The sequence below is a fragment of the Nipponia nippon genome, unplaced genomic scaffold (assembly GCF_047370975.1).
Source record: "Nipponia nippon isolate SJK-2023a ecotype South Korea unplaced genomic scaffold, ASM4737097v1 scaffold_4, whole genome shotgun sequence".
In the NCBI taxonomy this organism is placed as follows: Eukaryota; Metazoa; Chordata; class Aves; order Pelecaniformes; family Threskiornithidae; genus Nipponia; species Nipponia nippon.
The window spans coordinates 26,228,644-26,243,336 of NW_028262358.1; the positions used below are offsets into that span (position 1 = coordinate 26,228,644).

Here is a 14,693-nt window from a genome sequence, read left to right on the forward strand (position 1 = left end):
AAAAGGTATTTATCACAGCATCAATCTTTACTGACCACGAGTTTTTTCAATATACAAGAAGAATAGTTTTAGATTGATTTTATTTCTGTACAGAAGAAACATCCAACCCTGCTTTCCTGAATGACATCCTTTCTTGTTGGACAGAGTACTGAAATATAAATTTTAATACTATATGAACAATTTCAACGGAATATTTAGTAAAAGGGAGTAAAAAGTTTAATACTTTTTTAAAAAGCAATATTAAAAAGTGCATTAGGAGTAAAAACCAGGTCCTTCCAGTCATCTAGTCTACAATATCACTTATTCATTTTCTCCTGTAACAAAGAGGTGCACGTTTTTCTTGGACTGTAGCATTTGAGCTGTGCGATCTATGCCAACCACCGCAGCCAATTTCTGAGCATCATACTTGGAGTACAGCACAGTACAGGTCCAAGTAGCATCCACTCCGTTGCCCGTGGCCTTCATCATATTACAAATCTCACTGTAGAAGTGGGCGTAGGTTGGTAACTCATAAAAAATGAGGTTCCTAATGCCTTTTATCGTATACCTGTAGTAGGAAAAAAAGAAAAAAGTAACTTTTTTGCCAGTTTTTACGAAGCGTGAATGGTAAAACATCAATCCTATCTCAGTTCTTCCAATTTCCATCAACTTCAGTGCACATTGGTTGTAGCTCAACTCCTCAAACCCTGTGTCACGAAGGCTAAACTTAACACAGATGTGGAATTAGGGGCAGGGGGAGGGCAGGTCTAACGCTGCCAGGCACTGTGACTTCCTCTAAAGCACAGACCACCACATTCTGCAGTATTCAGCCTCTTTGGCTTGGGTGTTAAGACAGTGAAGCTTGATCAGACTGAGCCTCATGAAATTTTTCATATTTGCCAAAACATCTTCTGCTAATAGAAAAAACTGTGGCATTAGGAACTTCTAAACAGCTCCAGTCAGGATGTAGCAAATTTTCCAGGTGGCCTCAGCTTGCTGTATTGCATTATTGAACCAATTACCTACCCTGTTCCAGAATTTTATGTAATTACTGTGGCACAGATGAACACAAATAAAAGGCACAACAAATCCAGTTTTGCAGGCTATATCATCCTGTCCTGACATCAGTGGAAACTGGCACCACTTACCTTCCTGAATAAAGCCCCGCACATACCAAAGTACTGGAGTCTCTGCGAGGGGCTGCTGACAACGTGCAAAAATTTTAAAGCAAACTGAAAAGCTCTTACTGCAAGTCAAAGAAGTCCTCGGGGAGATCCAACAGATTCAGCAAGCAATATAGCCCTTCTACGATTAAGGTCAGACTCTACTTCCAAAACAGCACACATGCAACTCCAAGGAAAACTCGGTTCACAATTCACCTTTTGTAAAAGTGGAAGCGCTCAGTGAACAATAAAAACTGCTTCTCTCCCTTGAGAAAGAACCGTCTTGCTCTGCAGACGCCAGCCTTTTTAGTGTATTCACAAATGTGAGTAAAATTCAGGTCCTCCTTCTTGAAGTAATTTCGAAGACGCACGTAGTCAAAATAGGATGGAACATAAATGAGCGTGTGTGACATGATGGCATCGCGGTACTCGGGCAAAACTTTGTCGATGAAAAACTGAAACCTGAGTTAAGAAAATAAATACGTTTTAACCAGAGTTAACATTTAGCTTTCCAATACTGATATGACCTCAAACAGGAATATCATCAGACAGAAGAGACTACAGAGGATTTTGACTACATTTTTCCTTCTTTAATTTCATAGGATTTCTACACGTGTACAAGACAAAAGGCAAAGGCTTTATCAGTACTACGCAGTTATGGTAGAGACTGGTATTCCTTTCCCAGACTTTATTCTCCAGTGCCTTTGGCAAGAAGTTGTTCAGTATTCCCCTCCACCTGTGCAGAGCCTAGCCTGCATCGGAAGACCAATGAAGGCGTACTTCTGTGAGGAAATCACATTGTGCTCTGCAGGAAATGGTATGCTCAACTAAATCCGAAATTGCAGTCATTAGGGCACAGCAAAATAGCCTGGAACACGGAGTACCTTGTATCGATTACAGAAGTTACATTTTCAGCGTCTAGCCTCCGAAAAACATGAGGAAGCTGGACCACAACGTGGCTAATGGAGCCACTGAGCGGTACGTTGCGGACGGCCACCTGCGAGAAGAAAAAGTAGGACGTTAGGGAAGCAGCATTTCAAAGGCAGCCACACTCCAGACAGCTTTCTGCTGATAACTCACATCTGCAAGCAGCGTACAAGCCTGTTTTTAAGAAAGCTCTAATACAAAACTACCTTCACGTATACATACAGCAGATCTGTTAAATATGCATGACCACTGCTTATGCTCTGACTTCCATAGATTTGAGATGAACAACTAAGGCTTTTACTTTTCCTGTTTCTTTCAAAGTAATAGCAGTTTGTGTTTCTTATACAGTAGGAGGGGAAAAAAAAAAAAAAAGGAAGCAGGCAAACCCTCCATTTAACAAGAAAATAAATAAAACAAGATAACTTGTGTGTGTCAAATTAAGAAAAAACAAAGTCTGATTTCTGACATGAAACAGCTACCCATGAAAGGAAAGGATCAAATATATCATCGCAAGAAGAGTAGTTCTTCACGCCTCTGGCACAGCATTAGAAATTGTCATGCAGCGTCACAAAGACTCAGACCGAAATACTTGGGTAGTGGAAATGACTGGCGTACAGACAGTCTTTCTACAACTGAGTTATGGAATTTTTCCACGTGTTGGGTTTTCTCTTCCTCTCCCCCTCCCTTGAGCCAGCATTTAAAAGAAGGCTTTCGGCTCCTCTGTGAACTCACCTGCCCCGTGTAATTGAAGCAGTGTTTGTTGAAGACAAAGTTAATCTGGGGATCCTGAAGAGCGCTGAACAGCAGCGTCTGGCGGTAGTACTTGGACCAGTTATTGAGATTCAGCATCCGCACTCGGGAAAAGTCTACCCCGTGGGAATCCAGGGGCAGCAGGTTAATGTGCTTCATCAGGTGCTACACAGAGAGATGGAAACACATCGCTACTGACTGACACCCCTGCACCCAGGCTGCACGAGCCTTAACCGCAGCGAGAAAGTGGGCAGGGACAAGCAAGACGGCACAGAATATAAAACAGCAGTGATCTCCCAAGGCACAACTGTCTGGAATTTATTGACCATAGCAAGAGTAATTTACTTGATTTCATGCCACAGAACTGAAAGCTACCATCAGTAACAATAACCTTTGCTTCCAATCTTCTCCCATGAGGCAAGTCTAATGGAGTTGTTTGTTTGTATTAACGTCAATGGGCCCAAGGTTTCTGAGCTAAAAGAAGCCCAAGCGCAGTTCCCATCGCGTTCAGGCAGAGTCCGGGTGCAAGTGAAGAAATTCACTTCATTTTGGCCTCACTGAATGATGCCTAGGACTGGCATCGCTGCCGCTGCACGGCAGGCAGTCGCACCCAAAGGAAAAACCAGGAAACGGCCCCCAGGACTGATTCTTTGGATAGCGTGTAGGCGGACGTGCCTTTCCTGGGACTCCCCAGGAAACAAGACACAGTCTGAGCTCATTCAAAATGTACAGTAACGTCATGCTGTCAAAATGCACGGCCCAGGTACCTCAAAGGTGTTTCTATGTGGGGAAAAAAATCCAACCTTTCAACCTTGAAAACGTCTATTAACCAAAAGCCGAAAAGCATGGGTACTACTGCATACAAGCCACAATCCCAGAGCAGTATTTTCATTACACATACAGGAAAATCTTCATACTGCTTAACTTTGGACATGACTAATGCTTGGTATCCCTCCAGTCAGTGGAGACAAGCACCAGCTCCTACTGCTTTCTGGAGGAACCTGATTTAGGTTGTATGGATTCCTCACACGGCTGCAGTCTGAGACACTGGGCAGTCAGACAGCAGGCATATTTTCTCCCAGATGTGATTAAAGGCATCATCGTTATCTCATCCTGCAAGATAATTAAAACTGTCCAAAAAACTGTCTGATGAAATACGCCACTAAAGCACCAAACACTAAGACTTATAGAGAAGAGGTGCTGAATACTACCAAAATCTGTAGAAAGAATATTCTTAGTATAAGGAAAATATCAGGGTGGGGGGAGAAAAAGGAACAAGCATACACATCTGGAATCAAGTCAGTAAAAAACAGCAACACTGCTCACTGCCAAAACTAAGTTATATCAGCCTAACGAGACACAGTACAACACAAAAATGAATACATACGGAAAACGCACCAGAACGTGTTCCCAATTCTGCATCAGGTAAATATCTGCTTGATCAATTATGAGAATTTCTATTGATGATAGAAAATCAAAATCTCTCTTCTTCTCCCCCTCTGCGCCAATAATAGTCCTCATACCCAGGGGAGAGGCAATGATGATATCTGATGAGTAAAACGGTGCATAGAGTCTCATACTCTTCTGAAGAATCGCAACCCCTGTTCGACAACAACCAACAGCAATTTCTTAGTGAAGGTCAATTATCAACCACTTTCCTCCAGCAGGCTCTGCAATAGCACTTCCTACATTTCCTCTCCCTTAACACATAATAATGATTATAGCTGGACAAAACCAATCTGCCTCAAACTCTTCTTTCCCTGAAAAGTGCTTACCCACCCCGCTCCCATTTGACAAGCATTTGGCAGATTTTCATGAAGTTTGGCAAACTCTTTCAGTAGTACTTTTTTCCAGCTTTTTCAGAGCCTAGACAACATTTTTTAACTGAAACACATTTTTTGTGATTTTCTGCTAAAAAAGGGGGATGAGGGGGCTGAAGAACTTAAGGAAAAAAAAAAAAGAAGCAGAAACGATTAACTACTTTCTCCCTAAATCCTAGACTTTGGTCTCCACCATTAGGTAGTATAGTAACTTTTACCTTAATCTGTTGTAAAAGATTCAGTGTGGACCTCTTGACTACAAACTGCCTTTATTCACAGGGCCACAAGAGCTGCTACTAAAACGCAGATGAAAAGGTTCTTCGTGTTACATGGCTGAAAGCGTCGCCAGTCTTGCACCTTCCCTGGCACTGCTTCTCGCACCGCGTGTTGCGGTGTACGTGCCGACCTAGCTTATGCATCACCCCTCATGTTAAAGAAAGGAAAAGGAAGGAATCAAAGGAGTTTGTTACCTGTGTCGTAACTACATGGCAACATTGCTAGGACCCACAGTTTTCGGATCTTAAAAATCCGGGTAGTCCGGACCATACTCAAACCACCCGCTACGGTCTGCCCAACAAAGGTGTCTCTGCAACTTCTCTCCCTCTCTGTGTGAAGCCAGCTATCCCGGGCACAGCTGAAGGCACGCGCAAGAATTTCACACAGCCTGCAACAGGGACCCCTCCCGCTATCTACTTTAACCCAGTGATAAAAATGGAAAAAAAAAACAGAAAGGCACAATTGGTTGAATTTCCAGGAAGAAGATACCACTTGTCACAGCATATACACAGTTTAACAACATCATGTCTTTTTTCTGTTTAAAAATGTATACGGGTGGTTTTAGTAAGGCATAACCAATGTGCTTTAAATTACATCTTTGTGCAGAAGTAACGGGTTGTGAGGCACAGTAAGAAAGAATAATTATTCTGCTTCTGTGATTTGCTTCTGCAAGTAACAGCACTGAAAGTTTCTTCAAGCATTTCTTCCCACTTAGTAAGTAGATCAAGCAGACTGTGGTATGGGAGAGGACTGAAAGGAAAATTATTATGCTACTGAAAGCAAGATGCTCTCAGCCAGAGAGATATTCACTGGGGAAGGAGGAAAGACTGAGTGGGACCTGCTTGCATCTTCCACTGTATCATTAAATCTCTCGGGATGCCAATTTATCTTGCAAGGGGCAATAATTTCAAAAGCCTCTGATCTGTCAAGTTAAGTTAGAAAAACTGCCTACTCATCATGGCAGCTCCAGGAACCATGCCACTAGCTAATTCTCCTCATACTGAGTTACTGAAACAGCATGAGATTACAATATTATGAAACAGTCTCAGATTTGCTGCTTGTCCAACAGTCCCATTTGCTGGCTACCCCTCTGCTTCCATGAAAGCCATGGGTGGCACAGCAGAAAACTGCTTCGCTCAGCACTGAGCTTTAATTTTGTTCCAACCGTTACTGATTACAAGAGACATTGTGAATAGGCTGATTAAAGCCCCAAATTTTTTTTTTAATAACATGAAAGACTTTGCTGCATAATCAAGGCTATCCTCTTTAAAATGAGGTGTGGGCAGTCCTGCTACAATAAAGCAATCATTGCATTTTAAGTGATTCTGAACCTGATGTGAAAATCACTACTTTTGTATTTTCTCTTCCTTTTTAAGTTCTGGCAAGGCAAGAAAGATTTTCAGAAAAATCCGGGTTGCCAGTGCAAAACCAGCATGAATACCAGAGCCCAGAGTCTCACCAGAACTTCCAGCCCTGATAGCTCCTAGACATTTAGGAAGAACTTGTTACTTCTTAGTTCTTTACAAGCTAAAAATCATCTGTTCAGTAGGTCATTACCAATTCTGAAGTGGTCATCAATGTTGCCAGCAAAGACGGCTTCATAATCTTCAGGTCTTTTCAGGTTGGGGGGCTTCTCTTCTGGGTCAGAGCCAAACTCCCCTTTGAAGCGCTTTTTATTACTTACATCTATTTTTCTTTTGTCATTCACTTCAAGAAGACTGATGAAAATATGCACAATTCGCAAAGCACATTCCCTGAAGGGCACTATCATCAGTACCTGCGTAGTTACAACAGAATAACCCATAAACCATGAACATTCACAGTTAACTGTAAGGGTTTTTTTGACTTAGATCTGCCGTCACGGGCCATCCCGGCAATCAAAACAATTCTGACACGTATCAAGGAGGGAGGATGCACTGGGACACAGTCTGCTCATGAACAGGTACTGGCCCAGTTTGGTTCCCCTGAGTTCAGTGTGCTTATGAACAGGTACCGGCTCAGCTTGGTTCCCCACCTCACACCCAGGGTGCCACTGCAGGGGAACTGAAAACTAAGCACATTCTCCTGTTCTCCCTACCCCCCAAGCAGGCAAGAACTCCCACTACACCCAGACAGGGTCAATGGCTGGCTCCTGCATGGCTGGCAATAGCCTCTGCACAGCACTCAAACATAAATACCTAACTGGGGAGTCCACACAGCAACCAAAGGCTTTTGCCAGCTGTGCAGCAAACACTGAAACCAAACTTTGAAACTGTGCAACGGGTAACTGGCACCACCAGTGACAGGCTAGCCCTAGCTGAATCCACCTGGCTATCAACTAGAAGATGCTGTGAATCCAGGGAGCCTTGGTTTGAAGCCTGCTCCACCAACTATGACAGGTGGCCTTGATGACGGGACTGGCATTCTCTGAGGTCTCCCAGGTACAGAAAGACCCTTCCATGCAGGCAAGTCCTTACAAGTGCCTAAGGACAAAAAAATTTTCAGGGACATCCCACACTGGGTGACAGCCTACGCTACCTGCACTAACACTGAAAATCAATGCGGAGGCACCTTTCTGTACTGGTGGATTTAGAAATGGAAGCAGGAAAAGGTGACGTGTCAGTCTGTAGTGACAGGGGGACAAAGACAAAGAGAAGTCAAACCCATGGCTCAGCACAGAAACAGGCTGATCGACAACCCCATGCTCCCTGCGTCTCGCAGGGTATTTGCCCTGACTGCGGCAGACAACTTCCGGACATGATAAAGGGATGTGGAAAGGCACAGGCCCAGGAACGTGTCACCTGAGAGAGCAGCAACAGAAACACTTCTGGATAATCTGCCAGGATGTTTACGCAGCCTGACCAGACAGCCCGGGTGGGGATGGGGGAATCACACGAACGAAGCTCTCTTACCTTAGGTCGAGTGAGCCCCTGATCCCTGTAGTCATCATTGTCAGTCCCTGGCTTCTGGTCTCTTCGTTTGGCATTGTTACTCAGCACCTGGGCATTTGCCTTCAGAATATGGTTCAAAGCATGCAAGCAGTAAGCATGTCGGATTTCTTCTCCATTTGTTAAGGCGTTTCTTTCCGGATAGAACAAGTCCCGGTACGTATTCATGACACAGAAGAGCTCTCTTTGTAACGGGGTAAAAAAGGGATCGCTTGGTTTGTTCACTGAGGACAGAAATTGTTTATTCACTTTTGGCCAAGTGGATTCTAAAGGCTTGTGAAGATAAAGCTGTTTCACATCAACTTCTTTGTCTGCTTTCAAAGTTTTATGTTTCTCCAAAGTGGAAGAAAAAGTTAGTTGGCCCAGCCTTGGCCACTGAAAACAAACAAACAAAGAGGAGTCATATGTACCAAACTTAGTACACTTAAAAGCACATCACCACAGTTGGCAGTTTAATCAAGTTCATGAAATGTGAGAAATATCTTTTCACAATACAAAGTCAAAACCTTTTTCTCAATGCACAATCTCTTCCTTAGAGTCTACCAGGGTAAATAATAACAAACTTGAGCTCAGTAGATCTGAATGTATTTTGCAGTGATGTGTCTACAACTGTCCTCATTTTACAGAGGAGAACACCGAGGAAGATGAAGGATATCGTTTCTGCGTAACCCACCCAGCAAATCAGTGGCACAAACCAGGGACAAGATGAGGACCCTGGAGTCCGACTACGCTTATAGATCAGCCGCACTGAGGTACGTACTTTGTTTAAAGATGAAAACAAAACCCCGTTAGGGACTAAACCCAGACGTTGGGAGTCAGTTTGATTTTGAGGGCAAAAGCTATCAGTGCTGTAGGGGAAAACTCTAAGCCTTCTGCAAGTTGTCCCTATCAATCTCTGTAAAGTAGCTACACCAAGTTAAGCAAAGATATATCATGCATTGCTTCAGGTGGCACTGGTATTTTTGGCTACCATATTCCAAAAAAGAAAAAAATAAAATAAAATTTAAAAATCGCAGCTTGCTTTCTGACTGACTAACCATTGGATATCTTCCAATGAATGTCACCCAGCATATGGCTGACCAGAATGCAAGGCAACCCTCCAAAACAAAATCAGATGCGAAAAAGTTAGGAAGCAAAGGTTTGTCTAAAAATGAGTATTTTGAAAACCAGTAGTCTCGCTCAAGCAATGAGGTGGTTTTCTGATACTGTAATTCACCTATCATTTCCAATATTAAGTATTAAATTCCCCTTTACTGGCTTGTAAATGTGTACAGAGACACAGCCATCTTGAAGCAAGAACGTGAAAGTGCATCACAAATACTTTTAAGACTGGTCACGGTCACCTCGCCGGTTCAGTTGCAGAGCACATTGTGCTGTTACCACTTGGAAACCAGTCCTGTTTCTACCCAGTGCCAAGAGTACTAAACCTGTGGGTTTGGGACTACAGATCAAACTCTGAAGCTATGTTTTTCAGATGTGTCGCCATATGCCTATTTAACAGCAGACTTTAGATTTCAACTCTCGCTCGGCACTAAGTGAAGAAGAAAACACTTCAGCAACAACACAGTGACAAAACCTTGATAATTCCAGTGCCAACAGCTAATAATAACAATTATGAATCTACTTCACCCGTATTAAAAAAGTGTTATTTTAATCCAGGCCTCTTTAGGAACTCTGTATGGCTACAGAACACTGTTACCTTGCTTTGACTTGAAGTTTTAGGAAGCGTAGACATTTTTTCTACTTCTTTTTCTTCAAGTTCTTTGTCCATGTGCTGTTTAAATGGATCTATTTATAACAACAACGAAAAATATCCTGAGAAGTGTTGTAGCTAATACTGGAATAAAGTTTCAGAATGGATTTTCAAATGACACCAACAGTTTCCATGCTGGCCAACACCACAGTTAAAACTAGTTATTTCAAAGCACTTGGAGATGAGAGAAAAGATGTCAAATTCTCTCTACAAGAACAGAGAGAACAGATTTGACAGATTGCTTTAAAAAAAAAAAAAAGAAGCAGCACTTATGGAAGTACTAGAACTTTCAATCACAAAACAACTGTTGGACAGGAAAGCAATATGTAGTAGAAAACATGGTGGCAATTTTTTGCCTTGGGCTCTGACACATCCAGCCCTTGCAGGTGAAACAGGCTGTCTGTAGTAAAGACCCCAGTGAACTTACTGCCCTTCTTAATTTAGAAACAGTTCTCCCCAGAGTTTTGCATCTTTGGCCACTGGTATGAATACAGTTTGTGATAAAGCAGGGGTTTTGGGGAAGGGAGGCAAAAATTGCCTGAAGTGAGCAAAAGTGTGATTTATCTAATCAGCATTTCGTCTTGGAAAGGAAAGGAGAGGCAAGGAACTGTAAAATCGTATTATATTCAAAGACACTGGCACGCACAAGTCACATGCAAAGCTTATTTTGAAAACCAAGCTCTGTACACTGCTTGCAGCACAGCAGCACTCACCGCATAAAGAAAGCTAATTAGAGAACACCAGTGCTTGCCAAAGGATATCTAGCCCACATACAAGTTATCCAGGCAAAAGTCAAGACATTTGCTAATTATGAAACTGTTGAGAATATCTTCGCAGCAACGCAAATGAACAGGATATCATTTAACTGTAATACAGGTTCTCTCTTCAGTTGAGTTTTACCGATTCCAGTGTTTGTCAGATAAAGTAGAGGGAATAATGTGAAGTATTTGCAGGAATTCTAGTGACCCCAGGACCAGAGTAGAAATCCATTCCCCTTCTGCTATCTTAGATGACTCATTTTCTGTAACAGATTATAAAGCCACTTCCAAGCTACAGGAACCCACTGAAAAGTAGTGCATCATTTATACGTTGAACAAAGCTGTTAAGATACTTAGCCTGCAGTTGGAGAGCTACAGTTCTCATTAAAATGCAACGCCAGCAGCCTAAGTAATATTCTCATGGTAACAAGAACGAGCTGTTTTTTCTATCACATGGCCCTTTGATGCTTCCACACATTTCATGTATCAACCAGGCTGCCTCCCAGATCTAATGTCAGCTGCTGCTCCACGATGACAAGCCAGCATCACTAGGGATGCTACAAACATATTTCACTCTCTCAAACTATGCCATCTGATATTAAACCCACAGAGCATGAAATACGAATAGAAGCTCTGCAAGTGCCAACGCGTGGCGTACCACTGAACGATCGCACGCCCGTGCGCGCAGTTATTTGTATTACACGTGATGGGACGACTCCAACGCTGAAGCTCAGGTTGCACCCATCAGCGCACCGTGGCGCCGAGATCCTGGGCTACACCCTTAAAAGATACCACAAAGATGCTCCGCTGACACCTCGTGCCATCCTGATCCTGGCGCGGTCAGATTCCTCGGCATAACCTTCAAAATTCAGAGAGCCCTGAGCATTTGTATAAATTACCGTGGCTGCCCCAAGCTTCCCAGGATCTCACCTCTAACTCCACCGAGTCGTGAAGAATGCCCTCACAGGTCAGCTTTGTGATTGTCTCCTGTCCTGTCTGTGCCAAGAACATCTTCCAGTCACGTGCAGGCTTGCAGGGCCCTTCATATGACACTAGCTTTTTAAACTACTATTAAAGCAACGGAACAAGATAACTCCCTCCACGCACATTTTTAGTTCCTGATATTTCAAGCTTTATCGGTCGTAACAGAAACTACGCACAAATCCCAGCCCACAGGGGCTACAGAAAACAAACGGTTCAGCTACACGTCTGCATCCCTTACGTAACCAGTTCACGTGTGGGCAATACAGTGAATAATGTAGCAGAAGAAGGCAGAAGCTATACAGCGTATCATTAGGGCGTCTGATAATTCACACATCTTTATGGATACTCCTCTAGAGGCAGATCACTAAACACAAACATGCTGCGGTTTACCTTCTGAAAAGGCTGGTGAAGAATTGCTCTCTCTCTTATCTGCATTGCAATCTCCACTCTCCTCTTCCATGAAATTGGTTTCCAAGCTAAATTCAGATTCATGTTTCACATCAGTAAACTCCTCAATTACTCCATGACTTGGGTCACAAGGGGTATCCGCGCCATCAGCCTGCTCCTGGCCCAGCATCTGCTCTGCTGCGTCCGTAGCTGTAGCTTGTTAGAGAGAGAAACGGGTTATATTCTCCTGGGAAAGTTGCTGTCTATAGCTACCTCTTGCTGGCTAGGTTGTTCCCTTTGAGTTACCAGTTCTTTTTCTTTCAATACTCTATCCAAAAAGATAAAAGCAGGCTTTGTATTCTACAGTAAAGACGACTTTTGGCTAGCATGCCAAGTGTTACATAACATACAATGTATGTTTCCCCAGAGAAAATTAAAGAAATAACCTATCCAGGGAATGTAAGTTTTAGTTTCTAAAGACCCCAAATAACGGAAAATAATAAAAAGTTGACTCCTCTCTCCCAGAATTTCTTTACAGACTTCATGAATGAGGATGCCTCGTCATAAGGGAGAGGAGGTTTCCTTCCAATTTACATATTCTTTCCTCTGCTACGAGGCAAACCTTTCCCTCCTCTCGGTGGCAGCAGCCAAGCCAGATGCTGTGTGAGAGAACAGCTTGTGTCTCCCATGAGTGGGTGAGAACCCCTGGTATGCTGCTCCATGTGGATTTCCTCTGTGCTGCCGCACAAACAACATCTGAGGAAGCAGCAGCGGGCTGTCTGCCGGAAAATGAGCACAGCTACCCTCTCCCCTGCTAAATCCTTCAGCAGCTGCTGCTCCCACCCACACAGAGGCAACGGAGCAACAGAGTCCCCAAGCCAGAAGAGCACCCAGCCAACACGCCAGTCTACACCAGGATCCTGGCTAAAAACATACATTATTCAAACTTTCTAATTGAGACAACGTTTACCAAAGCACGGGAAAAGACAAACTACCTTCTTCCTGGTCTGGTACGTCATTCTTGTCTTCTTCACCTCCATCTGCTTCTCCGGTCTCCTGGGACCCTTCGCTGTCCATTTCTGTCTCACTTTCCCCAGCTTCTTCTGACTCACTTTCATCTTCCTCTTCCTCACTCTCAGACTCAGGAGAGGTCTTCAGGGTAGCCAGGAGCTTATGATATACAGAGACCTGTTCCTCTTCAGTCTCCGAATCGCTTTCTGCACTTGATTTATCAGAAGTCTCAGACTGGAAGGGAAAACACGAGTGTAAGAGCAACAACGGTAACACTCTATTAGGCAGCAGGCAAATACCCTCACCTCTAGTTCCCATGTTCTGTTCTCCCTCCCCCATCCTACCCTTATGCAGATGCAACGGGAGTTTTTCAGAAATCGCCATTTTATGCAAATCGTTATGCAGGACACCTCCATTTAGATTTTGAAAGCATCTTGGTAGACTTAGGCTGAAGTGCCTCATTCTGCACTGATTTGACTTAGAGCATCACAAAATGTGGTTCTTTCAGTCTCAGCTGAGTGAGGACATTTGATCTCCACAGACAAGGCGTTCACCGAACCGGCACCGGATTTTCTTAAGAAAACCACGCATAGAGCAAAAATTGTAGAAGGGCACACACGCAAGGGACAGAGCACACTGAAAATGCTCCTGGCTTTCAAGAAGGTAAGTAAAATAGCTGTCAGTTGACAGCAGTCCGTTTGTCTCAGCTGTAAAACTCTAAGCTTCAAACAAGCCAGATGCGGAGCCAGTTCTGTCCTGGGCTCGCACAACCCAATGCCAGTGTGCCAGGTTACAGCCAAAATTATAGTGAAACCAGGAGTATAAGCACAGCACCATCTACTTCTTTTTTAGCTCCTTTCAGCCCAAAGAGGAAATATCAGTAAATATGATATTAGTGCACAAATGCTAAAAGAAACAAATGAACCAGAATAATTACTTTTTCCACACTGAAACTTTGAAGGCTTTCATTAATCTGATGATAAAGGAGGTTAACAAATCCTGACTGAAGGAAAAGTAAAGCACTGGCAATCTGAGGAAGAGGAATGAGCATCAACATACTACTTCATTCAACAGAGAACGAAACATCTCCTAACTCGTGCCACGCTAAGTTTATTAACATTATTAAAACAAGTTAAAGCATGATTTACTTTTCACCGTGACTAAGTAATATGCAAAAAAACCCAAGAAGAGCTATGTTATTTCCTGCTGCTTCTGCCCTCTCATGGTATTACAGTTTTGAGTTAGACACTGTAGAGAACACTACAAAGCCACACAAAAATCGCATTCGTTTTTTTCTCCTAAACACAGGTTTTCTAAAGGGAACAACTTCATCAGCCTGAATAACTTGGTAACATGCAATGCTACGTGTTTCACTTCACTGAACTACTCCAAAATGACAGTAAGGAAAAAACAAAAATATATTACCAGTTCACAGATTTGAGTTGCTTCTGGTCTTCCAGAAACCCTGAAAAGAAAGCACTGAAATATCTTACTCTGTCAATGATGTTATACACAGGATGAAAGAGATGAAGGGGAGAAGGAACTGATGAGTCACACAAGACTTAGACAAGTTAGAAGAAAGCTTAAAACCAAAGCATCACACAATTCTCCCTAAGAAAACGGACTTGGCACTTATCCCGAGAGGTTACCCTCTCAGGTGATGCTACGCTCCGTATGTGAAGCCCAAGCGCCCAAGCATCGTAACTGATCAAGAAGCAAAACGTTTTAAAGCAGAATCTGGCTTTAATCAGAAGATCAGGTGTTAAAAGGAATCTAACTACAAGGGTAGCTTGTACAACAAAGTTAACCAGAGCCAGAGCCTACCTCTAGCACTAAATATTGATCTGTGAAGTGGGGAACAGACACATCTGCTACAGGAAAAACGGCATTAATTAACCAGTGTTGGGACTGCAGTTCTGCAAACAAGGCACCGTACAAGCTGGGCTTAAACTAACCTC

At 43.1% G+C, this 14,693-nt stretch overlaps 2 protein-coding genes across 2 annotated transcripts in view; both read right to left on the reverse strand.

Moving 5' to 3' along the window:
• Positions 1-14,693, reverse strand: part of UTP25 (UTP25 small subunit processome component) — a 15,583-nt gene continuing 890 nt past the window's right edge. The window contains exons 2-12 of the mRNA XM_087775036.1: positions 14,161-14,200; positions 12,720-12,969; positions 11,728-11,940; positions 9,542-9,630; positions 7,807-8,217; positions 6,473-6,692; positions 4,218-4,420; positions 2,802-2,984; positions 2,027-2,139; positions 1,359-1,604; positions 1-547 (exon numbers count right to left, since the gene is read on the reverse strand). Coding sequence (XP_087631162.1) covers positions 301-547; positions 1,359-1,604; positions 2,027-2,139; positions 2,802-2,984; positions 4,218-4,420; positions 6,473-6,692; positions 7,807-8,217; positions 9,542-9,630; positions 11,728-11,940; positions 12,720-12,969; positions 14,161-14,200 — 2,215 coding nt within the window. The 3' untranslated portion in view covers positions 1-300. The remainder of the gene's footprint in view (positions 548-1,358; positions 1,605-2,026; positions 2,140-2,801; positions 2,985-4,217; positions 4,421-6,472; positions 6,693-7,806; positions 8,218-9,541; positions 9,631-11,727; positions 11,941-12,719; positions 12,970-14,160; positions 14,201-14,693) is intronic.
• MRPS10 (mitochondrial ribosomal protein S10) overlaps positions 12,892-14,693 on the reverse strand; it is a 21,237-nt gene continuing 19,435 nt past the window's right edge. Inside the window, exons 8-9 of the mRNA XM_087775037.1 lie at positions 14,161-14,200; positions 12,892-12,969 (exon numbers count right to left, since the gene is read on the reverse strand). The gene's annotated coding sequence lies outside the window, so the exon portion shown is untranslated. The remainder of the gene's footprint in view (positions 12,970-14,160; positions 14,201-14,693) is intronic.